Here is a 27,426-nt window from a genome sequence, read left to right as displayed (position 1 = left end):
TCCCCAGGGGATACCCCTGGTTGAGAACCACTGTTATACACCATGGATTGTACTTGTAGGTAATTAAATGGCAATTAGCTGTAATGCCACTGCTGGATTGTTTTGGGGTCTGTGAATGGGAACACCCTCACACTGACAGAGAGGGGACTAACGAGCTCCTCTGGGCCTGTTCAACATCAACGAGAGGCGTACACTGCAAGGCGTGTGCTGCCTGGAACAGGGGAGCTTAAAAGGGAAAACCTGCCACAGGAAGGCGTGATGAACAAGAAGAGGGTTGCCCTGTCTCAAACAGCCATGCCAGGCTCTCTAAGAGGGGGACAGCAACAAGCCTCACCGCTCCTGAAGCTGCTTGACCCCAGCCACAGAGCATCATCCCCCATGAGGAGGGGCTGGAGGTGGACTCCATGTAGACTAAGCCCAAAGTGCTGATCCAGCAAGAGTGCCTGAGTTCCAGGTCACCCTTGCTCCTTTCAATTTCCTATGGACTGCTCTCTCCCATAAGGGAAGAAAGAGGGTAGAGGACTTTTCTTTTTTGTTTGTTTGTGCCAAGAACCCCTGAGGCGTCTGCTGGGGAGAGAGAGAAAGACAGTGCACGGACCTGAAGTGGGGTCTGCAGGGGACTTGAGGGGGCCTCTATCCCCCACAGCGTCTGTACAGACTAATGGATTTTACTGAGCTTCATTTTAATGACTGGAGAATCTCTCCTAAAATCCTGTTTATTCTGCTACTTAACAAAAATACTCTAACATTTAAGACACATTTGTGTAAAATAACAGAAAAAATAAAATAATTACAAGTATAATAAAGGTTAATATCTGAGGATTTTGGGGGGGTTACCAGCCTCCTGTTAGTCTACTATAAATGATCTGAGGATTTATTCTGTCACATGCAGTTAACTTAAAAACAATAGCAATCTAAACACTAAAAACAATTGTGAGGTTCACTTTTTTCCATGTTTCCTCACAGAAACTGGTTCGGTCTTGAATAAGTGAGTTTATTAGCAATGCTGTATTCAGATTCACTCGAGTGAACCTGCACCATGTATTTCATTCTGAATTTCATGTTTACAAAACTCAAACAGAGACAAAAACACAGTGCTTCTGGTTTCACTGAGAAAACCATCATCCAGATACACTCAGAACTGGGTGCAGGTTCATAGACCTTGCCAAACTGTTAACAAACCTGGGCTGCTTTTCAAGTTTCACACTGACATTAATCATTACCTGCTTGCCATTTTACCCTCTGTTTGCAGTGCTGTCACATATGAGATAAGGATACATCTAACCTTACAACCAGCAACCCAGCTGTCACTCACATCACTTTTGCCAGTGTCTGTTAAAAATACATATAGAACTTTCTCTTCAAAAGTCATCAGACCATTTCCAATAATGCATTTTCTATAGATTTGCTGAAGCAAATGATGCTTTTAATATCTGATTATGCCACACAGAGAAAACATAGAAAGAGAAGTAGATTAAATATTGAAACACACAATATTACTCTCCAAAAGGGTCTTGAAAGAAGCCCATTCACAGAGGGTATATTATTTCTCAGAAAGCCAGATGCCAGTCCCACTGAAATCATTGGGAATTTTGACTGACAGAAAGCTACCACCTCTCCAACCTCGCACATGTGGTCTGTCCCTCTCCCCAAGGCCTAATTTAGCTAAAGCCAAATTCTCTTGGAAGATTTTGTGAATACAGAAAGAGGAAACCTGGCACATTTCTTTAACTTGCCTCCTTTCCTGATACATTTCTTTATATAGGATATAGTCACACTTAAATTAATCTGGATTCACAAAGAGCCTTTGAACATCAGAATTTTTTTCTGATTCTGCTCTGTCTTGAACTACTGGACTTGTATATCTACTGTTTTTAGTTTTAAAAAATGTTCTTTCACTGGCTTTTGTATGTCTGAATTTTAAAGACAAAAACCTACAATAAAATCTAAGTAGGAATACTTTGGCTAGATCTGGTAAAGGTAATTAACATTCAATCAGCTCAATTAATCTTATTTTGCATGAAGTGCAGTATGGACCCAATCAAACAACACACTTAAGCATATGCTTAATTTTAACAGTATTACCAACCCCAGGCATTCAAAAATCATGAGTGAGGTCCCCAAAAATCATGAGATTGGATTAAAAATAATGAAATATTAAAAATAATAAATGTTGGATTCTTTTTATTTGATTCTGGTTTATGAGTTTTTACAGCTTACATTTTCAAGGGTTTTTTTTTTCTGCAATCATGAGAAATAGAAATTTACTTTTTAAAAAAACTAAAACTGAGATTCTCATGCAATCTCTAGTATTCTGTGGTATCTACATTTCTAGTACTAAAAAAAATAATTAAGAATCATAAGTATGTCAATGAAGACCTTTGTTATAATAGTAACAAAGTCTGAACAGAGATGAATTTTGCATAATTTCATTTTTGCTGCAAACATGCTGCACAGCTCTGTTTTATCACAGAATAAAAGTACAGAAGGAGTTAGGTTACATTTTCAGTATATGTTTCCTGTCATATGCAGACATATTTCTATAAGTGAAATGGGAGCTATATTAAAGAACATCCAAGCAAGCAATAGAAAAGCTACCTGTTTAGACAACAAGGCTAGTCCATTCGAATCAGTGTTCTGCATCATCACACAAGTTTGACTAGGGCCTGATTCTTCTTTCATTTACTCAAGTTCCTGTAAGAAGCACAAAGAATTTCTGGTTCTCAGTGACTGCACCACCAGAAAGGGTAACCTTTCAGAACTGGTTGTATTTAAAAGGACTTTCTTTTGTTTATTGAGGGTGAGGTAAAACAGACCCTCAGCTGGTTTGAATTTGGCATTTACTGCAGAATTTGTTAAAAGGTCAGCACTGAGAATGTACACTCAGAATTGTGAGAGATTTGCAGAAATCTCTGATCTCAAAATCCTTTTGCTCTAAGCACAATTGCAACAGAGCCATGATAATAAGCTTGTCATTTTAGGTTTCCCCTGAATTTGTGGGTGCCATAGTAATTGCTCACACAGCAAAATATATGTGAAGATGACTATTGTCCATCTGCAAGAGTGTATACAGTGAGCACAGGGGACTGCCAGTTTTTCCAAAAGCAGAATAAAATAGATGACAACTATCTGCAGAGAGAAATGTAGTCAATATCAAACTACAGACAGTTTATTAAAATGTTGCTGTATATTAGTATTGAAAACATATTGTGCTAATGTGAATATGCAAATATAGTCAGTAGAGCAGAGTTAATGCCTCAAAAATGTATTACATTATTTTTAAAATAGTTAATTTGGCTATGATTCCTGAACTTTTGTGTTTATTTTCCTCAAATAGACTAGCAAACAAGCTTATGTAGGAATGTTCACAGAAATAGAAAATTTTAACCAGCTAGTTGAGAATATTTGTTGAAAGCAGTTTTTTAGCTCATGAATGTGTATAGTTGCACCAGAAGCCCAATATTAGGAGTTACCCTAATCCAATCCAATCAGGGAACAGAAACGATACCATGTGATAGATACATCTAATCAGAACTAGTCAACACATCTTAAATTTCATCTACCATATACTTGTACCAAACTGTTTGATCCACTGAAGAATGTTTATTCAAACAAGGTGTTTGCCAAACAATTTCAAACAACAGATATATTCAAGGAAATAACCTGTTTGAGAATAAATCCCAGACAGAAATAGATGCAATCTGTATCTTATTCGCTAATAATGATTTGCTCAGATCTAACAATAAAAATTCAAAAGGAGAAATATCACACCCTCATTATTAACAAATGTACAATACACTACAAAAATCTGACTCGCTTAAAACAATGCAAAGTTTATTGATTCTCAGATTTTGAAGAAAGGGAGTGAAAGTCAAAAAAATTCCCGTACTGGAAGAGAGGCAAAGACAAAGAGCAGAAAACACAGACAAACAAGTTCATGTCTCCAAGGAGTAGACTGGCCTCATTCCACCTTTCTGTTTTTGAGGGCTGCTGCTCTCTGTCCAGCTTTAGCCACTTCATGCAGCTGAAACAGAGGGGAAAACAAGTAACCAATATATGTATTATCCACATTTGTAAGTTAAGGAAGATGCAAAGCAAATGCTAAAGGAAAAGCTAATGACTGGAGTTAGCAGCTAAGCCTTAAGAGGTTTTGCAGAACATAGATCACTGCAATTCTTCATGTTGCCAGGTTACAGTAGCCACCTACCAGTAGTGATAGTGGAGCAGAACGCAAAATGAATACAGTGAGATTCAGATTTAGCAATCAAATTCACAGCTTATAAAGCTCAATCAGTTTTATGGACCATTTTCTAGAAAACCAAACACATTGCATATTATTTCTGTATTGGTAGAACTGATATATGTAGTACTACTTAAAAGGATCAGCTGGCCTTCATTTATAAATATCACAATGAAAACAAACTAGAGGCTAGTAAGAGCCAGAAGCACAATGCAAGCTCATCTCTGCCCCTTCTGAAACATGTCTGCCAGTGTGCACTTCCATTGCACAGCAAGACGAAGATTTTCCAAAGTACTGAAAACAATGCCTAAAAATCATCCCAGGGAGGTCTGATCAACATTTCACTACTCCTCAATCTACCCTTACAAACCGCATTGAAGACAAGGAAACAAAGCAGGAGTCACTTGCTGTCTAATCACACTCTCAAGCACAAGCAAAAACAAGATTGTAAGCACCTGGAAGCAGATCAGGCACTCTGATGCTGAACAGAGCAGGTTATATTGCTTGTTCTGTTGAGCCAGAAAACCGACAATGATTGCAGTGGCAAGGAGTAAAGCCAAATATCGCAGTGACTGAAGCATGAATATGCCACTGAAAATCCACAAACCACATTGTTTTTATACAAATTCATGGAAAGAAAGCAGATACAGAATTTAGCACAAGAAAGGCCTGGAAAAATGTCATTTGTGTCTCTTCTTTTACAGGACTGTGATCAAATAAACATTTATAATATTTATATTTGTGGAGAAACAGGTTGTTTTGACATGTAATTTGAAAGGGAAAGTATATTTTACAGGTCTTCAGGACAGAAACAATTTAACCAAGAATCATGGTACTATTCTGTGGCAACATGTCTGGGACTTAGAGACATGATATTCTTACTGAAAAATCTACAACACTTCAGTGTTTTCATGAGGGTCTCAATGTGGCTGGAGTATAGATGCAAAAGAAACGCCTGGATGATTGAGGGTTGAGTTAAACAAGTAACTTTAAAAAAATGGAACATGGGGCTTCATCATCAGTGGTAAAATATTGCCCTCTTTAATGGATAGATTTGCCAGACAAAACACAAAACTTTCTCTTCTCAGCATAAAAATTGGAGATAGGCTAATGGATCCATGCAGGGTGAATCCACTGGCCTCACCCCATGAACCCTTCCTGTGTGAGTGCATGCGGCTTGCCGTGACTGAGCTGCACTCCACAGAACATGGGTGGTGCATCCTATTTAAGCTCCACAACTCTTGTCTCCTTCTGAACAGCACAACTATACAAATTCCACTGCAGGCAGGATGGCAACTCCATGCCCATGAGAAGGGGGCAGTATTTGATTCTTAACAACATCAGTGCCTTAATATAGTGTGATTGTGCCATTTTTCTTATTGATGGTAGAAGCGCTAGGAATGAAAGTAGTTTTGGGTGACTACCAGTTGGAACTCAAGCCTGTCTCAGGAAGTGCTGTGGACACTGAAGCTTCTTCTTAGCGGTAAAAGAGTTGAGGGCCTGTCCTTGGCATGAATTATTTGTATTAACCAAAAGCCAAAAAGATAAGAGCCATCAAATTTAGACAAATCCTTTTTATTTTTTATTTTTGGATCCTCCAAATCCTGATTAAGGAGCATAATTGTAAAGCTCTGCCATTTCAATATCCTCTGACCATCTCGTGATAGTCAAGTATATGGAGACTTGACCTAAAAAGAAGATAATATGTTTTGTAAGCGTTAAGTAGGTGCTATTCCAATCAGACTGCTGCTATCTGAGATCTTCATGTTCAAGAGCAGGCTCTCATTCTCTCTCAACTATGAATGAAGGGTTTGAAAATGCCAGCACCACAAAAAAGATATTACCTCATCCACTTTGTCTCTGTAATATCCTGGGACCAATATGTCTACAACTATGGTGCATAACACCACAAACATCTGGTTTCTGTAATGCAATGTTAAACTGTATTATACTGTTCAGCCATTAGGCAGCACTGTGCACAACAAACTTTATTTCAGCTAACTTCCGCCATACCTAGAGAGACAAGGTGAGTGAGGTAATATCTTTTATTGGACCAACTTCTGTTGGTAAGAAAGAGAAAGGTTTCAAGCCAAACGGAGATTCAGGTCTGGCAAAGGTACTCCCAGTGTCACAGCAAAATGCAAGGTGGAACAGGTTGTTTAACATAAATGGTTTGCACATATTGTAAGAGACCATTTAAGATAGAGTGACCCATTAACACCTCTGCAATCATAGGACAAAAACAGGGGGTTAGTGAGTTACAGATCGTTGTAATAAGCCATAAATCCAGTGTCTCTCTTCAGTCCATGAATTTTAGTGTCCAGCAGAGTAATGAACTTAAGCTCTCAGGCTTCTCTTTTGACTCTACCTTGAATAGTCCCTTACAATATACACTAACAACTTATGCTAAACAATCTGTTCCACTTTACCTTTCCCAGACCTGAAGAAGACCTCTGTGTGGCTTGAAAACTTATCTCTCTTACTAACAGAAGTTGGTCGGATCATTGGCGATCCCCCAGAATTCGAGAATGATTATTTTCCAAAAAATGATAGCCAGTTATCACTGGTGGATTTGCAGGTGGAGACTGATCTGAGATCCACAGATCTTGTCACAGTTGGGGCAGACATTTCCCAATGCAAGGGCTGGGTCTGGATTGTTGAATTGGACTGCAGCGCGTTCTTTCCTTCTTTTCTGTTTCTCCGTTTCCTGTTGTCTCTGTTGGATCTCGAAATACTGGGATCCTTGCTACAAGGACCTTTTCCATTTTGATCAATCAAGGGATTGGGTTTCCTATGGGTTTATGTCAATATTGCACTTCTTCATGCTGACTTTGAGGGGTGTCTTTGAAGCACTTTTTTTGCCCACCCCTCATTCATTGGTCATAGCTCAGTTGTGAAAACATAACTTACTTTGGGAGTCAATTTTCTGGCATTCAAAGAACATGACCAGCCCAACGGAGTTGGTGAAGATGATCATAGCTTTGGCTTGGGACAGAAAACTGAGGTTGGTGTGTCGGTTATTACATTTGATTTGGAAGATCTTGGGGAGGCACCACTGATAGTATCTTTCAAGAACCTTGAGTTGTCTACTATATGTGATCCAGGTTTCGGCACTGTACAGGAGAGCAGGGACAACAATGACCTGGTACAAGAGAAGCTTGTTTTGATTCTTGATGTCATGATCTTCGAAGACACATTTTCTCAAGCATCCAAAAACTTCACTGGCATACTGAAATGCACTGAAAAAGATATCACTTCACCCATCTTGTCTTTCTAATATCCTGGGACCAGCATAGCTACAACTACACTGCATTCAGCCAGGCCTGACAGTATGTTGAAGGATCTTATGAAAGATGCATCTCAGGTGCATCTCTCTGAGAAGCAGGCTCTGTAGCCAGTCTACATCTGTTAGAGGAGCCTGACCTGCTATTAGCAGCCCTGAAATCTACTGCATACAAGGTGTACATGACAGTCTCTTTTGGCCATATACTACACAAAGCTGGACTTTCCATTCTAAGGATCTCACAGTTACAGTACCTCATAATCCTGAAAGACAGCAAAGCAAAAGGTAAGTGCAGAAGATATAGCTGTATGTGACTGTTACATTCCTTTTCTTTAGGTACCTAGGTAGATGTCCACAATAATCACTTTATAATTCAAACTGAATTATATATAAAACACAGCACTCCTGAAGCTTGGTTATCTAAACTTTGTTTTTATTTCTGCTAGGTTTGACATAGCTCACAACAATGGTTTCACATGGAGCCTAATCCAAATGTTGTTATACAGTATGCCTCCATAACATGAATTAAGAAACTTTTTCCATGGGGACTCTAGTATAGTCCATCTTGCACTTATCTGATGCTGCCACTTTTTTGCCTTCTCCTTTATCTTCTCTTTTTTATCATATACCAGGATTGGGAAGATTTTCCCTTCTTTGTTTTAAAGGCACTGATGTCATGGGCTGACATCATCCTTTGTGTTTTTTAGTTCTATGAACTGAATCTTCAAAGGAGAGTGAATGCCTTCAAAGGGATTACACAGGAATAAAACTGGCCCACTAATTTTGCTATGATTATTTATCTATGGTCATGTCTATATGACATGTCAGTATGCAGTAACCTTGGGCTTATTGCGTCTTTTGCATCAGTGTGGACTAGGGAACTTTTAATGCACAGCAGCAGAGTCCATATGAACAATTAATGCATGGCACACTGAAATGCTGTGGATCTACATCTCAGTTTACTGGGCACTAACTCATTGTATAAACAAGCCCTAAGATCCAGACCAACAAGAGGAGTCTTTAAGGTTTGACACTTAAAAAGCTCTATTTAGTTTATCAAAAAGAAGATCAAGAGATGATTTGATTACAGTGTATATGTATTTTTGGGGGGAGCGGGAATACCTAATACTAACTGGATTTTTAATCTAGGTGAGGAAGACATAAAAACCAATGGCTGGAAAATAAAGTCTGACAAATTCAAATTAGAAATAAGGCAAACATTTTTAACTATGCAGCTATTTAACCATTGAAACAAACTACCAAGTGAACTGATGGATACTCCATCTCTTAAAGTCTTCGGATCAAAACTGGATGGTTTTCTGAAAGATATAGTTTAGTGAAACACAAGTTATAGAAGTAACTGAGTGAAATTATATGCACTGTGTTAACAGGAGGTCAGATTAGATAATTTAATGGGTCCCTTCTGGCCTTGAAATCTATGAATCTATGACTCTTACATGCCAGAAGTAATCTTGAAACTCAGTTATGTACATAGCCATTCTCCCAATCTTGGTTGCCTAGACCCTTCACCAATCCTGATGGCTATGACAACCAGGATTGTGTTAAACTCTTCACTTTTCTTTCTCAAGCAAAATTAATTGTGTCTCTATTTCTAATCTGTTAAATGGGGATAATGATATTTCCCTCACATGGGTGTGATAAGGTTAAATGCATTAATGTTTGCAATGTTCTTTATCTTCAGATGGGCCATGCTATGTAAAGTGCAAAACGTTCCATTAAATATGTCTTTCTAAATGTTTGACTATGATTAGTTCTGTTTTACTAATCTTCATATATTTATGTTTATTTGAAATTTTAAAAGTCTATGTACAATAGTAAATGTAACTTATTGTAAGCTCTATAGGGAAAGGACCATTTATTTCTATATGTTTGTATAGCAACTAGCACAAAAGAGAACTAATTTAAATTGGGGTCTTTAGGTACTATTGTAACACTAATAAATAGATAGATAGATGATAATTGATGATGATAGGTCCCAGTCCCACTCCCACTGAAATAAGGTCCTTTCTTCATTGTAATTGTAATGTATCTAGATGTTTTAAACAGCTAACTTTCCCTTTTTCTTCTAAAAATGATCAAATCAGGCACCAACCAAATCAATTTCTAAATTGAACTTTGTTGAATATTGTTTATTTTGAACATTCAGTGATGCACATCATTTGGCAGACATGTGAGAGAGGTAAGGGTGTTCTTTAAAAAATGCAGTGTGGCAAAAGCTTTGCATGATAGAATATTTTGTTTAGAAATAACAGTTGCAGGCATTCTCTCCTATTCAGTAATATTTTCCATATGTGCATGTTTGTTTTTCAGTGATACAAACATGTACAATAAAGGCCAAGGATAGCAATTAATATAACAGTTTTCGTAGAAATGCTTTTGATGGTTTCACTCGATTTCATTTTCCAGTGGATATTGGCTTTTTTACTTCTGCTGCTTGTAATATGTAAAGCATAATTCCCAAAGGTTTATGAGGTTGTAAGGATCCAGAAAAATATGACTGATTCTCCCCACACATGCACACTCCACCCCACACCCGCTCACCCACCCACCAGCAAAACATAATGCTGTACTATTTTTGGTAACAAGGAAGGGCCTCCCTATGAAACCAGAAAGCAGTGGATTTTCTCAGTTACAGCAACTTGCAATCTAATGCTCTGTTGTGCTCAGTGTTGATGCAAGTCTTTTTTTTTTTTTTTTTTTTTTTTTTTTTTTTCCGACAGCCGGTTGGATTTTCCCCATCTTACAGCACCTCGCAGGTCCCTTCTCTGAGCAGTGCATTGCCTGAGTGAGTAGAAACACAGACATCAGCTGCAGGTTTCTATCTCCAAAAACAGATACAGAGGGAAAGGAAAAAGGGTTGGAAAAGGAGAGACAAACATTGACTTGGCCTTATAGAAAGACATCTAACAACTGAATAAAGAAGCCCTGTTCATGTTTTGGGATATTCTTTCAACTGGCTGGAACCAGAGTGGATCAAAAGAATGGGAAATACCAGCAGACCCTTTAGAAGAATTGCTTATTTCCTATGCCTTTTATCTGTGCTTTTGCTGACTGAAGGGAAGAAATCAGTGAAGCCAAAATGTCCTGCTTGGTGTACTTGTACCAAAGATAATGCTTTATGTGAAAATGCCAGATCTATTCCAACCAGCGTTCCGCCTGATGTTATCTCACTGTAAGGGCTGTAAGCATTTGGTTATTTAATTTATTATTTAAAATGAACTATTATGTTTGGTGCTTTCAGTGCAGACTGAAGGATGCTTGAAGTAGAGAATAAACTGTCAGCATTCAAAATCATTAGATAAAATGTTAAAATTGTGTTGCATCCCTGAATCCTGATTTTTACATCTCCTTCTTCTATACGTGTACCTTTTAATGCTTTTTTCTGCATTATGTGAAACCTGTAACAGATTCATTTTTATTTTTAATTAATAGTAGCTATGTAAAGAAAATATATTGTGATTCACATCAGTGTTGTAATTATGAATATTTGAGACCACATTAACGTAATTTTTCCCCCTTCTTTCCAGATCCTTTGTGAGATCTGCTTTTACTAAAATCCCAGAAGGGAGTTTTTTGCTCACACCGTCTCTGCAGCTTCTGTGAGAAATATTTATATCATATGATTATTTGTTATGAAACATATATATCCATAAACAATATAGTAAGGGTCTGGATACTCATTTTATAAGAAATAGCAAGGGTGGATCCATTACACATCAAAATACACAGACAGTTAGACTTTGAAGTAAAGGTAATTTTGAAAGATAGTATATGTTTAATGGGGTGGGGGAGCTAAACTGTATGTACTTATTTGGTGTTTTCGGGTTTTATTAATTATTATTATTTGCTGTCACTGCTACTTGGAATAGATTCAATTCTGAAGATTGCTTTCTGTGATGACAGATATGCTATTATCTTATGTATTGTACTCTAATGGATGATACTGAAGGGGTAGGAGCATTGCAACAACTATGCCTGTTTCTTTTCTGCAATCTCCTTGGCCTGATCCCGAAATGTGTGCACACTTGCAACTCCCATTGATGAGATGCTCAGGACTTCTTGAGATCAGGCTCTTAATTTCAATGGGACAAATCCTAAAGTCCTTACTCAGGCAAAACTGCCATCGACTTGAGTGGAAGTGTAGACACTTCACGAGTTTTGCCTGGATAGGGACTGGATTTGGCCCATCATTTGTTATTTTGCATTCTCTACAATAGTGAGATTTCTGAAAATCGTAAATTCTTAAGCAATCATTACAAAATCAAACACCATGAAGCCGTATGCATTGAATAGAACACGGGAATATTTTTAGATATTTAGATTTTAGATTCATTTGTTTGTAAAATGTTACAAATTCTCCAGAGAAACAGCTTTCTAGAAAACTGGAAGAGTGATTATATAATCATCAGCTATACAAAGATATAGGAGATGTAAACCTGAACTGTTTGTACTGGGTTTGCTATCAGTATCCAAATTTATTTCAGAAACCTGACAAGAGAGACTTCTTTTCAGTCTGTTCAAAAATGAAAAAAGACACCTGTGTATGACTGATTTCACATGTGCAATGGATTTGCTATGAAGTGAAATTTTGATATCTTAGAGCACTAAAGCTGTTACATTAAACTGTTGGTGCTCAGGTAGCTGAAACTGTGACTCAAACTGTGCTTTTCTACCTCAAGTGGAGCTGAGAAGGAGGTGCAGGCACACTGTACAATTTTGGATACAGGGTAAATAGGTAAATGTAGTTACTATGGAAACCTGAATATTGTTTCATTGTGCATTATTCCCTATAAGATTTTCCAAAGTGGTCACAGATCACAAAAGGGACAAAGCCCACATGACTCCTGAGCTGGGCCTTCCAACAGAGAGAAAAAGAAATGGCTTTATCTGTATTATGTTGCTTGTACGTCAGTAAAGTGAAAAGGACATCATAACCCTCCCTCTTGGCTGTGACATGCCACCTACACTTATCAATCCTACTTCTAGCTTGGGCCATAGAATAGTGTGGTATAGCAACCCTCCCTTGGTCCCGTCTATTGGCAACAGTCTCCTTTGGCAGTGGGGCCTGAGGTAACTCTGCCCCACTTGGACAAGTCCTTTGTCTCTTCCTCTTGGCACCTCTCTCACAGAGCTTTTGGTGCAGGCCTTATTTCAGGCCTGTGGAGTGTCCTTCAACCCCATGGGGGAGGGGTGGGTAGTCCCAGTCCATGTATATGACCCAGGCCCAGGGAGGTAACTTGCTGTGGCTCCTTCTCAGGGTTGTAGAGGTGGTGGTCAAGCCCTGGAGGATCGGAGAAACACCGGTCCTTTCTGCAGGCTGGGGCCACTGTCTTTCCATCTCTGCTTCTCCAGCTGCAGAGAAGCACTATCTCCTAGTCCGGGGAAGTCTCTCCTCCAGCTGCCAAAATCTTCTGGCAGCTCCTTTCTCTCCATCTCCTTTGTTCCCCACTCCCTCTAGAGGAGGCAGGGTTTAAGTAGGCCTGGTGCAGCCCTTAATTGGGTCCAGGTGTCTCTAATTGACCTGCAATAACCTCAGCTCTGCCTGCAGGGAAAAGGGCCTTTAGCAGTCTAGGGGTCACATACCTGCCCTGGCAACTGTGGGGCCTACTTCCCTTCCTCTGTTCACTCACACATCTGGGCAGAGTTCCTCTGAGAGTTCCTCTGGGCAGCGTCCACTGGCTCCCTTGACACTTTCTGGGAGCAGTGGGCACTGTCCGGAGTTCTCTGCTCGGTGTCTCATTCTGGTTCCCTCCGTTTGACCCTGTGACCCCCACACCCGCTCCTTTCTTCATTCTTTGTCCCATGCAATCAGTTGTGTCCTGGGTCCAGTGACTCCTCCTCCCCAGGGGAGGGGCCTTTAGCGGTGGCGGGCACTTCCCAGCTCACAAATAGTCATACCCTTTTGTAGATATTTGGCCTGACTTTACCACAATAGGTTAAGTGGAGTAGACTGGGAGCTCCTTGGAGCAAGAACCATCTTTTTGCTCTAGACCTAGAGCAGTGGGGTCCAAGACTATAACTAGGCTTTCTAGGTCCGATGGTAATACATAAAATAATACCAATACTTAATAAATACTTCAGCCTGCATTTGCATGATATACTATTCACTCCACTAACACATGTACCCCATGCTGTTGCTAAGAAAATGCTGCAACAAATCTCCAAATTTACAAAACCAGTTTTTGTTCCATTGTGGGCTTAGACAAGGAGTATGCTAAAACAGTATAAACCATCCCCAGATTGCTCACTTAAAAAACCTGCTATTTCTACAGACAATGCTGAATATTTTCCAGATATATCTGTGAGTATATTCGACGCGGGACCTGAGCAGTTTGATATGTTTTCAGAAGTCAGACTGCAGGTCTATGACAAATGAGTACTGCGCGTCCTTAAACAACAAGAAACACAGAAACAGAATGATATACTGTAGGCTTTACCTTCCCAATTTGTGACTGGGAACAAAAAACCCCTCCCCATTCCACAGTTGGGAGAAGAGGAAGGAAAGAAAACTTAGGTTCATATACACTCTGATGCTCTGGTTGGGTTATAGCAGCTTCTAAAACATAGACCACAGTGAATGCTACTTGAGGGCTCAAACTATTTAAAGGAATACTATTTTATTCCTATGTGCTTCAAGGAGAGTAGATTGTGATCAAATACAAATTACCCCGAGAAAAGTTTGTTGACAGTAAATAAATAAATATGAATTGCAGAGAGGCTATAATGCAGATCTACCATGTGGATCTCATGGCAGGATTTGGCCTCAAGCTTTTGAAACAAACATGTAAAGAAATCTTTTCTATTAAAACCATTCCTGTAAATCCACATCAGATTCTTTAACTGGAGAAAGCATAACCTATAGTATCAGAGCTAGAAAATAATTGAACTGGAAATTATTTTTGAATGCAGGATTCCAAAGAAGAAATTAACTCATTAGGTTAAATATATTAATTCATGCTTTGAAATTTTGAATCTTTGAATGCCTCAGGACATTGCACTATAAGTCCACATACCCTTCAAATCTAGCCAATTGTAACTCCAATGGGGAAAGTGAAGTTCGTCTTCACTGACAATCCCCTTGTATATTAGGGGTGTGCCAGTCCAAAGCTGATTTAAAATAGTCAAATGCAAACTTGTCTATTAATAATAAATAGGACTGAGCATTAACGTTAATCAATTTTTATGAAAGATGGAAAGATTTATAGGGAAAATTAAACTATTTTACAGATAGACAAAAAGAAAAATATAGGCATATATAATGAAACCTGCACTAAGAACCACCTCCATTAGGCAAAATCCATTTTAAAATATGATTCTACTCTGCACGCTAAGTTAAAATGGCTTTAAGGGGGTCCATGTTTATTATATCTCAAATGTGCTCATTTCACAAGTTAAAGATTTTTTCTTAACTGCCAGATCTGCAAACTCAACCTGGAATCTGAATGTCAAGCTAGGTTCTTCTCCGACATCACCATCAGAAATAATGGTTCTGCAGGGCAGTTCAGGCCCTTAGAGATACTTGTGCACCTCATTGTCTTCAGGGTATGTCTTTAGTGATACATGTGCAGTCCCATTGCGTTCATGGAGCTTGCATAGGTAGCTGATTGGCCTGATAAACACATGCTTAAGTCCTACTGAACTCAATGGAGCTACATCAGTTTACATCAGCTGAGGATCTAGTCCTTAGTCTAGAAAGCAAATCATTGTCGCTGCCATAGGATATGTTTCACTATACTATGCCATATGTGGGCAGTGTACTTTAGCTATATTATCCAGCAGCCCTTACACAGACAAAATCTTTGATGTGGTCAATAAGAGTTTGGTCTGCATGGACCATAGTCTAAAAAGTATAAAAATCTAACACTTTATTTTGTATTTCTTTATGCAGGTTGTTTTCATCAAACTCTTTTGATGTTATTAGTGATGATGCTTTCATGGGCCTTCCTCATCTAGAATATTTGTGAGTGGACAAAATTTTTCTAGAATTATGGACTAGGTAGGATTTCCAAGTTACAGGTGTTGCTTTAACCAAAATGAATTTATGACCCATTACAGGTTCATAGAAAACAACAGCATTAAGTCAATTTCAAGAAATACTTTTCGAGGATTGAAATCTTTAATTCACCTGTAAGTAAAGTGTTTTCATATATTAATTGGTAGAGTGTATTTAATGTAGTAACTGAACCACTGTGTGGTTTAATTTAGCATTTGATATTCACTGCTGATTCATTGATATTCATAATCATTGCTGTTTGTTGTTTAAACAATATCAATGTCAGTATTATGTAAACCAGAAATCACAAAAAACTCCTCGCCCAGGCTGTATCTATCCTGGCCTGTGCATGAAGAATGATGCAGAAATTGTCCACTTGTCTGTTTCCCCTTCTCTCCCACACACCAATCAGAGGAACAAGGATAGGATTATGATCTTGATGTTCAAGAATAAGTTTAGAAAGACAATCAGCTAAACTAAGAAATGCTCAAATTTCAAGTTAAATCAAGAAACAAAAATATAGAAGTAGAAATTGAAAGCATGTGAGTTCAGAACAGTATACTGACACCTGTAACATTTAGCTGCAAATTTATGAGCAGTATTTGCAGTGTCTGCGTTATCAAAGCTAAGCTACTGTCATGTTTAAATCAAAAGGTGTATAGCATTTTCAGCCAGTTTTTACAAACTATATGTATCCAGATCAAATTAATTGTTTATAAAAAACTGAATGAACTTTCTTTCAAAATATAGAAAAATATACCAAAAATATTGCAAGGAGGCGGCTTTCTTATGCTGATTTTGCTGTCTATAAAGTCTAATTAACATTAATTGTCTAAAATGTATGGGGTACGTATGAATGCCCTACTCTGATCATTTGTATTCACAGGCATATATCTTGGTGTATATGTCATATGCAGGGGGAGTGTATTCTGACCTTTTGACCTCAGCATAATATCATTTAAGGGGAGTATATTGGCTTTTTGTTTCATATATGATCAGACACAGGAGAAAGCACATTTTCACCTGTATTTGGTGAATGTACAAATATAATTAATTACACTTCATCCAATTCTGCACCACATAACAAATGCATCATAGGTTACTATACACCAGGTCCTTAGCTGGTGTAAATTGAGTTCACTGTGATTATTCATATGTGTAAAGTTATTCACTTTAAAGTTTGTAGGCCTAGGACAATAGAGAGAGAGAAAAAAAAGCATAAAATGTGACATATACATACAAAAATCTATTGCATATTAAAAAAGACAGAGGATGGGATAAGGTTGTTGATAACTTGAAGGGCTCCTATATGGCAAACATTTATACACATGAATAGCTTTACATGCACAAATAGTCCCGTTAAACTATTTATTTATTTAATTTATTTATTTTGTGGCTGTTGCTATCAGTGTGTAAGGTGTTTTTCCAACACAGAGGAAGATACAATCTCTATTCTGGATAGCAGACAATTTAAAAATAACACCATGTCTTGACTGCTAGGGACCCCTCAATAGTTTCCTAAAGGAAAGTGTCTGTAGGAGATGAGACAATATTCTGAGCAGCTACTGTTGTCTGTGCACACACAATCTTGGGAGATGGATTTATATATTATGTAGTTTCTTCACATGCAGAGCTAATCTTCAATATAATGGGAATTGTATTAATTCAGATGCAACATATGGACTAAAGGTGTTAACATAACCAGTCACTGTCCAATATTAAACAGTGTTAAACAAGGTTCAGGATTTGGTATACAGAGACCTCAGACTGCATAGAGCCATAGCAAACACAACATTAAAAATCCTTTTAACTTTTTATTAAAGATAAAGAAAAGAAGGAAAACCAGGTAAAGCATTTGAAACGTAAATATTAAATAAGGCTTTTATTTTAACAACGTTCTTTCTTCCCTTTCACTTTAGCTGGAGAAAATTTTTAGAAGGAAAAACCCCCTTGTCTAACAGTCTCTTAGATGGTATCAAAGATGGTAATAATTGTCCTTTTGGATAAAAGAGGAGAAGTTAGTTGAGATAGGTTAGAGCTGTTAAAGTCCAATCCTGTTTCGTCCCAGGGGGTGTTTGGGGTTCAGCAGGAGCTGGTAGAAGTGGCAATGTCATCTGGGTACTTTTTTTTTTGGCTCAGTCTTGTCAGGACATCTCTGAGGACTAGGTTGAAGAAGGTCTCGGATCCCAGGAGATGGTGGGGTGGCAGCCATGATGGTGAAGTTCACTTCAGTAGCCAATTTTTCTCCTCAAAGTCTCTTTCTTTAAGGACTCCCAAAGGGAATTATGGGTGGATTATCCCATCTTTCCTTATGATAGTTAATTCATGTAGAACAGCCTCTGCAGAACTAAAGGCACTAAAATCATATAAAAGGGTTGCACTTGAGGGAAAAGAGTCATATTTCCCTGGGCTTCTGCAGCAATGGGATAAGATCCATTACTAATTTTCTCTTTTGAGGGGTCTTTTTGGAAAAAATTTCAATTTACAAGCATTTACAGACTTCAAGAAAAGCAAACAGGATATAACCATGGTCAAAATCAAAATGCAAAATTAAAAATCACAGCTCATGAGAGGAAAAGGGAATAAAAGAAAAGTTGAAACACAATTAAAGCAAGGCACTTGGATAAAGTGAATGAAACAAAATCAAAATAAAATCCTGCAACATTCATGAGTGAAACAGATGCAGTTTTTTGTGCTTTATGCTCCTAATCCTTATAATAATCTTTTACTTCCCAAACCCAATTATGAAAACATTCAGTTGCTTGCCAACAATCCAATTGCCACATTTGTATAAACCTTTGAGATCTGAGTCACAGCACCATTAAATTTATTGATCTGAAGGGCCAAAGCAGTTAAAAGGTGTTATAAACTCTTTCACTGCCCAATACTGAAACAGTGTTACAAAGGTTCCAGCGGTTTCTACAGAGACTCTGGTTTATTAATTTCTTTCGCAAACATTCATTCTAAAGTGGGAAATGTATTGATTAAAACACAAGAACGAACAAGAAACATTTACATTAAAATGCAGTTGAGTAATTATCCAAAACAAACAAACAAAAGCTATTAAAGATTGTTTTCTTTTGGAGGTAAAATAGCAGTCTCTCTTACTATACTAACAACCTTTCTGTGATGAAAAGAAAAGGGTTAATTTTACTCTCAGGAGATCCCATTGTATGAAGGGTATTTATTTCTGTTTTTAACAGACAGACACAAGGTAGAGAAGAGACAGAACAGAAAAGATGGGGGAAATGCAGCTTTTGTTCACGTTCTTGGAACACTGGGCAGCTGGTCATTTACGAAGGGATGCTTTACACTGGAGCGTTAGCTCCAACACCTGTTGCTCTGGTCCCAGGCTCATAATCTGGTCAAGGAGGTCATCCGGATTGGCTCTTTTCTCCTTTAACAGGGAAGGGCTGGATAAGCCATCTGTAAGGGTTGGCTGCCACCGCCCCTCCGCTTCAGCCTCCCTCTCTGTCACGAATGACTCCGAGCCCCTCTTGTTCAGCAATCCAGTGCAATTTATTTACAGTGCGCAGTCCCACCACCTTCTTAGCACATATAGTTTGGATAGCTGCCTTGGGAGCTTCAGCAGCCAGGCACGTAGAGCCTCTGTTCTTCTTCCACTCCCTGGCTTCTCTTTCTCTCCACTTCCTTCACCTGGGCCAGTTTATAGCCCCTGGCTAATCAGGCGCACAGCTGTTTCCCTTGCCCCAGTCAGGTGCAGGTGTTCCCAGCCAGCTCCAATCTACCTCTCTCAAGTGGCGCTGGCATGACAGAGGGCTGGCTAAGGGATTACTGTCCTGCACTCTGTTATACCATCTCATCTCACTGTGCTGATGTGGGCTGTACAGTTGATTTCAGGATCCGGTGAATAGCTGAGAGAATGAGAGAGAGAATATGAGGAAGAATAGTTGGGCAGAAAGTAACACAAAAAGGGAAGGGAGACGGAACAGGCTTACATGCCCCTGACTCTGCAGTCCTGACAATTAGGTATCCCCACTGATGGGCTGAGGACTGGATGTCAGTTGATGGATGATATGATGACTTTCACAGGTCAAGAACAAAGTTCCTTAAACTAGGGCAAGGCCTGATGCCCTTCCTCTGGGAAAGAAAATACTTCAGTCAGGTCAGCTCCTTCTGTCTTGGGGTCAGGGAAGATGAGATGAGATGAGTTGAGTCAAGTCAAGATAAGATTTTTCAAAGTATTTTTAAAGACACCCCCCCCCCTCCAAAAAAGGGTGGAATATGGGCAGCATAGTTCATCTCCTCATTATTTTGTCCACCAATTAGGCCTAATATCTGACACATCAATTTTGGTTCATTAATTTCTGGACCTGCATTTTCTTGTTGGAGTCATTCAGTCTCTCTGTCTGATTTTCTTGCACCAGTTTATAATGTTCTTTATTGAAAATAACATGACTTATTTTTCATGGTTAACTCCCAAGCAGGCAAAAAGTTAGAGGACCAATTGTCACAACAGAGTTTTTCAGGTAGAATAACTACAGGAACAGGCCCATAAACTACTGAGTGTGATCAGTTTAATCGCTGTTTGTACAATAACTGTCCTTTCCTAGAATGTGTTTATATACACATATTGAGCATAACAGCTAGATTCTCTGAGGCACATTCCACTTGAGGAAGAGCAGAATACTATTTAATTTAAAATACGTCAAAGAGACTCATGGTAATTATACATACTAATGAGTTCCTTGAAGTGATGGCAGAATCTGACCTTTGTTCTGTATAGTCTGCCCATTTCCTTTTCACAAGTGAATTTTTGCATTACAGTAAAATTACCAAATATCTGTATTTTTTATTTGTGCAAATAACTGATAATTGGAATGTGTCCTCACCATAGAGTTGTCACATCTAGTATACCAATTCAAGACAATTTGTTTTGCAGAGGAATTTTTTTTAAAAACATAGGAGTTGTGCAATTGCACTTTTGACTCATTTAATTCCACAACCCTAAATTGCAGAATATTTTAGCATAGAAAATTATTTCCATGCACAAGATGTAATTTTGATGGCATCTTTGGAGTTTTTCAGAAAATCAAAATGTCATTCTGAGCATTAAAATATGGGCCTTCAAACATAATTACATACGACTGAACACTTACTCGCTCATTAGCATCCATCCTTTCCAACTAAGTGTTTTCTGCACAGGTACCACTAAGAGCACCATCTAGAGGTTACATAATAAAATCTTATGGCATGTTTTCTAATAATAGAAGATATAAAGTGCCATCCTTTCATCGAAGAATTGGCTCAATGTATAAATGTAGATTTTTTCTGTTAATCTGATTCCCACTAAAATGATGAATTTTTGATAGCTCTGTAACCATTACGGTGCTTTGCTTTGTTTGGTATAATCCAATGATCAAAGATTACATAAGGCCCTGATCCTGCATATTCATATATGTACTTAACTTTACACATGTGAGTAGTTCTATTGACTAATATCAAATTACTCATGTGCATAAAGTTAAGCAAATGCATAAATGTCTGGCAAGTTTGAGTTTATAAGTTAGTTGCAATAAACCAAATATGGTCCAAATGGAAATGGTCCAGAAAGAGCACATTACACACACACAAAAACAACATTAAACTTTAAGCTTTAACCTTAAACATGTGGTTCAGTGCTTTGCTTGATCAGAGCCATTGTATCTAAATGCCTCCTTGTCAGATGCGTGCAATTTACAAGTAAAAATAGTTTATATTTCTAATGCCCAGTGCCACAAATTCCAAGTGGAATCTAAAAATCATTCCAGGTTCATCACCAGTGATTAAGGTTTTGCTTAACTAAATTTTGCTGACTAAATTAGGCACTGAATTACACATGCACAACCACATTCTCTTCTAGTTATGCCCTCAGTGACACTTGTGACAACCTTGTTTCATCAATTGGCTTACACAGGTGTATCTGATGGAAACTTAATGAATTAGCTATTTTAAAGGTATGTTCCCATCTTCTATCTACTTTTACCAGTTGAGACTGTTGGGTACTCTCTTAGTTTAAGATAGTTTTCTTGACAAGCAAAGTCATAGTATTATGTGTCATTTTTTTGTTGGTAAGATTATTTTTTATCCCTTACTAACCCAAGCAAGAAAACTTTTGGGCTTAAGTTGGAATTAACCTCCAATTTCTGTTTTATGAACTTATTGACTCCCCCAAATGTTAATTACTAGATATTTTCAGAAACCAGAAGCCAATGCGAGCTAACTACAATATCATGCATCCAGTGTTTAAGGTAGATTGTGGTTCTTAGAAAGTGGATGCGGAGGCAGGACATTGCAATATTATAATAAAATACTGACTATCCAGTAGGGAAGACATTTGTGTGTCCGGTCATGGCTAATCATTTAAAAATAATACCAGAGATGATCACATTTTCTTCACCCTGAGTGAAGTACTGTAAATGCTACACGAATGTTGAAAAGCAAGAGAGCAATAGGAAGTGTGAATATATCTCAGCAGAAGAAAGAGTCACAAGGTAAATGAGATATTCTGTAAAGTAATCTTGTTGAACTAAGGACTGAAGTACATTATTGTTCTTTACCATAAAAAACAATATTGCATTTTGTAGAAATGTATTATCTGATAAGCTGACATATTTTCTTTTATAGGAGCCTTGCAAACAATAATCTCCAAACACTTCCAAAAGACATATTCAGAGGGCTGGATTCTTTAACAAATGTGTAAGAAATAAGCAATTTCTTATTTTCAGACACTATGGTTGGAAAAAACAAGCCATTGCCTATTGGTGATGACTGCAAGATATTGTAAAGTACTTGATTTGGAATTAGGGTATATTAATTTTCACCTCTCTTTTAACTTCTTTAGTGTTGTAAAATATACAAGATAGACTTAGTAACAGGACCCTCCTATGACCCAGTGGATATTCAGGCCAGTAGACAGTGGGGAGCTCCTATCACATTGGTGGGTGGAGGTGGTAGAAGCAAGGATGGATCTGATTTATGCTTATTATTGTCAATATTACATAATATTTTTCCTGATAGGAAGATGACAGGTGTTATATATTTAATAATCAAATAAGAATTCCATACGGTCATAATCCCATATATGGTCCATTGAAATAAGCAAAAGACACATACTCGGGAATGAATAGGGGACATGAAAGGAGGGAGAAGGATACTTGATGAGAATGAGAACATTTCAGATTTCCAATATAATCTAAGAGGAGGCTAACTTTAAACACAGTGATCATTTTAAATCTCAGTACAAGTACTTTACACCTGACTAACTCAAATTGTAACCAACACAAAATGTAAACTAGTTTTAAATTTTAAATTCATAAATCAAAGTATCTTAAACATTTGTAAAAGTACAAGATATAGTTTTGAAATATATATTTGGGCCAGATCTTGCAGTCATTCCACTGGAAGAGTCCCATGAGAGACAATGTGCAAAATTCTGGCTCCCCAGTACACCCACACAGGAGTTAGACTTAATAGATACCTAGTGTTCTCTGAAGCAGTAAGTCCTGGAGTTGGCCCATGGGCACTCCATGGCTATGTAGGGCATAGCTAAGTGGTCAGGCCACTTTCTTCTCCCCTGAATGCCTTCTAGAATCTGGCAACAGGCACCATGGGGTTTTACACTAGTCTTGTTTGCAGCAGTTCTGCAATACCTCTATACAGGTCTTCATTCACACCCTCCAGTGCTCCCTGAGGCCTTCTTCAGGAGTCTGCCAAATGTATGTAGAATGCCTCACAGTATTGCCAGTCAGTCACTACAGTGCCTCACATACCCAATGCTCTTCCCATGGCACCCAATCCTGCAAGGTACTCGACACCTCCTACACTGTGCTAAGTACCTTCAACTCCATTGATATCAATGGGAGCTGAGGGTCTCAGCATCTTGCAAGATACTGAGTGCCTCTTACAAAGGCCACAGTTTGACCCTAAGGGAGTTCTGCTAAAGCCCTTAAAGCCCTAAATGAATGTGTCTAAATGAGGAAAGAGAGAAGAAAAATGAATAAAGCTGAGGAATTGTCCACTGATCACTAAATTAATCACTAAATATTGCAACTATCATGTCACAATAATTGTCATTGTGTCATCTATAATGTCCTTGTTGGAAAATGCTAAACAATGAGAAACAAACAAACAAACAAACTTGGGCCGAAAAGTTTGGCAGGAATTTAAGTACCTGCAAATTTGGGGATATCAGCAAAATATGGAAGAGCAGACATTCCCACTGATTCCCAGCCTAAGCTTGTCTTGATTTCCTTGCTATAATTGAAACTATTTAAGATTTTGCAGGTGTTGTTTTTGTTTGTTTGTTTGTTTTATTGGTTCAGAACAAATTAATTCAGGAAAGTCCAGAATTCTCATAAGAGAAAGCAAGAAGATCGACATTTTATAAAAGTTCTGGTCATTGTGGTCCTCTGACGTTGTGAAAAACAACAGGTAATTCATCACTTTTAGTGTGTGGTTTATTTTTTACAGGGATCTTAGAGGGAATGCGTTTAATTGTGACTGCAAACTGAAATGGTTAGTGGAATGGCTAGGCACTACCAATGCAACAGTTGAAGACATTTATTGCGAAAGTCCACCAGAATATAAGAAGCGTAAAATCAATAGCCTCTCTCCAAAGGATTTTGACTGTATTATTACAGGTAATGTGTTCCAAATTATTTCACTTTGTTACTTGAAAATCAAGGTATATTTTCTAATTAAGGGTCCAATTTTGCAAGCAGTCTGAATATGGACCTCTCATTGGAGTCAATAGAAATTCCTTGCATATTCAGGCCTGCTACAGGAATCATTTTGGGAGTCTGATACTGCAGTCTTTACTCTGACTTTAATGGGAGATTTGTCTATGAAATAATTGCAGGATCAGGAAACCTTTTTCAGTTCAAAAAGAATAATCAGACTTTAAAATTCTGTCTTATTAGCAGGGAAACTGGATTACTTATTAAATGTATTCTTTAAAATAAATCAATATCAATTAACTAGATATTATTTTAATATAGTGAAAGAATGCATAAGGAAAGAAATGCTACCTTTAGTTATCACATATTATATGCACTTTTACAGAATTTGCTGTTTATGAATCCCTGCCATATCAGTCTCTGTCAGTAGATACTTTCTCATACATGAATGATGAGCATGTGGTTATTGCCCAACCTTTTACTGGAAAATGCATCTTTCTTGAATGGGATCATGTAGAGGGGTCTTTCAGGAATTATGACAACATTACAGGTACGAATAACGCATGCCAAATAACATTACATTATCTGATCTAAAAGGCAGTGCTAACATCATCCTTTATCTTTCTTCTTGTAGGTACTTCAACTGTTGTGTGTAAGCCCATAATTATTGAGAATCAGCTATATGTCATTGTTGCCCAGCTCTTTGGAGGCTCCCATATTTACAAAAGAGATATTTTTGCTAATAAGTTTATAAAAATTCAAGATATTGAAATTCTTAAAATCCGAAAACCCAATGACATTGAAACTTTCAGGATTGTAGAAGACTGGTATTTTGTTGTTGCAGACAGTTCAAAAGCTGGCTTTACCACGGTTTACAAATGGAATGGAAATGGATTTTACTCCCATCAGTCTCTTCATGCGTGGTACAGAGATACTGATGTGGAGTATCTTGAAATTGCTGGCAAACCTCATTTAATTCTGTCTAGTAGTTCCCAAAGACCTATAATATACCAGTGGAACAAAGGAACAACTGAATTTGTTAAGCGTCTCGATATCCAAGATATGGAGGATGTGTATGCAGTGAAACACTTCACAGTGAAAGAGGATGTGTACATTTGTTTAACAAGATTTATTGGTGATTCCAAAGTAATGAAATGGGGAGGTTCAGCTTTTCTGGATTTACAAAGAATGCCATCCAGAGGGTCAATGGTATTCCAGCCTCTTCAGATAAACAATTATCAATATGCCATTCTTGGAAGTGATTATTCTTTTACTCAAGTCTATTATTGGGATACTGAAAAAGCAAAATTCGTGAAGTTTCAAGAATTAAACATTCAGGCACCAAGATCTTTCACACATGTTTCCATAGATAAACGAGATTTTCTCTTTGCTTCAAGTTTTAAGGGAACTACATTGATTTATAAACATGTCATAGTTGACTTAAGTGCATGACACTCATAATTCTGAGATTACATCAGACTTTCTACCATAAGTGGACAAAATGAACTAAATGCATGATGACTCTTATCCTACTTCCAGATGAATGCCTTTAAAAGTTGAGATTGCTAGAACAAAGTATTACTAGTATCTTCATCTTTAATTGTCAAGTCTAGTGGTGTTGGAAGTTGCATTTTTTAACAAAAAGAAATTAAATTGTTAACTGTTCTTTGCAACCACAATATGTAAATATGTGTGCAACTGCATCTGTTGCTAAAAGTATTAAGATGTACTTTTGCATTTATTTATTCACCTGTTTGACAACAACTGCCAAATAAAATGTTTACATTTTCTGTCTTTCACATTACAAATATGATTATTTACAGGTGATAACTTTTATTTGTGTATATATTATACACATATATAATAAACAACAAGGTGTGTTGTACGTGGCAGTGTTTTTGTTAGGTGTTTCTTTTAATATTATAAGCCACAACAATGAAGCACAAGCGGTTTATACATAGAAGCACAGCCATGTGATAAAGATACAGCATTATTCCCCAATCCTACAACTGGTCCTATGCAGACAGACCCTTGTACCCATGTGGAGCTTCACTGGCTTAAATGCGACTTGCACAGACATAAGTATAGATCCAATTTCAGGATGGGGCTTTATGTTGTGTACAGTTTGGAATTCTTGATTTTTGAATAATGTATGGAGAAATCAAAAGAATAAAGCCTTGTTGTCAAGGCCTATATGCTCCTCCTGCTGGAGCAGCACAAAACAGATTGTGTCAGACATGATAACATTGTTCTGTACAGTAAGAGAAAGGTAGGAGCAAATCTTATTTTTCAGTTTGCAACTTTTTCCTATATCTGAAGTTTAACACACTATTTGCATGGATTCCTTTGTAATTTTGTCTCTGTCAAGTCTTTTTAGTGTGTTTGCAATTATTTAATCTTTAGCTAATGTTCTCCATTCCTCTGAATATTGTTAACTGAGGACATTTTTCTGCTATCCTGCATTAAAATTCAGGAAAATACATTGTCTAGAATCAGGAAGTTTTAAATATAACAGGACAAACTCAAAGCTTGTGTAAGCAGGTGCCATTGCACCTAAGTTGCCCACCCTACTCTTAAATTACACCAGCTCTGAATTTGAGCTCAAAATCTATAAAAAGATCACAGATAATGTAATCTTTTGTGTAAATATATCATGCATAGAATCTGTGAGATGCTACTGCCTAGATCTTATTGTTGAAAAGTGTTTGGTACAACTCAGGAAAGGAATACAAAAGTGGTTTTAAGTCACCTTAATGCGTCCCCTATTTTGGGCCAAACTACATCAGGCCAGTCCCCCTTGGGCCATTTCCACAGGCCAAGGAGCCATTCTGGAAGCTGGAGATCATTGGAGCATAAAGACACGCCAGCCACAGCCCCTTTCCCCCAGCTGCACCCATTATAGTGGCCCTATCCTACCCAAGGATCCCACCAAGCTGAGGAAATCCTCCAGAGACCATATCTGCAAGTTTTAGGGCAGTTTTGCATTGGAAAAGCTGCAAAAAACTGCCCTAGCAATTCCTGGGCTCTGGCCTTATCTCCCTATCTTAGATTCAAATGCTTAATTCTCATTAGTATTAACCCCATGCAAGTCTATTGACTTTGGGTTTTATGAATGAATAATCAGCTGAACATGAGCTCCCTGTGTGATGCTTTGGCCAAAAAAGCTAATGTGATCCTGGGATGTATAAACGGGAATCTCAAATAAGAGTGG

General features: G+C 37.9%; 1 protein-coding gene across 1 annotated transcript; it reads left to right on the top strand.

The window, feature by feature from the left end:
* Nucleotides 1-10,283: 10,283 nt before the first annotated feature.
* Nucleotides 10,284-26,009, top strand: LGI1 (leucine rich glioma inactivated 1). The gene is made up of 8 exons (XM_067552973.1): nucleotides 10,284-10,716; nucleotides 11,072-11,143; nucleotides 15,433-15,504; nucleotides 15,600-15,671; nucleotides 22,165-22,236; nucleotides 24,010-24,179; nucleotides 24,601-24,765; nucleotides 24,850-26,009. The coding sequence occupies exons 1-8, from the start codon at nucleotides 10,526-10,528 to the stop codon at nucleotides 25,665-25,667; spliced, it is 1,632 nt and encodes a 543-aa protein (XP_067409074.1). The 5' UTR covers nucleotides 10,284-10,525; the 3' UTR covers nucleotides 25,668-26,009.
* The last annotated feature ends 1,417 nt before the right edge of the window (nucleotides 26,010-27,426 follow it).

This window comes from Emydura macquarii, unplaced genomic scaffold (genome assembly GCF_026122565.2).
Source record: "Emydura macquarii macquarii isolate MOO-44397 ecotype Brisbane River unplaced genomic scaffold, CSIRO-AGI_Emac_v2 contig_1390, whole genome shotgun sequence".
Taxonomy (NCBI): Eukaryota; Metazoa; Chordata; order Testudines; family Chelidae; genus Emydura; species Emydura macquarii.
Note: the sequence above shows the minus strand (reverse complement) of the source record. Positions and strands in the feature narration are given on the sequence as shown.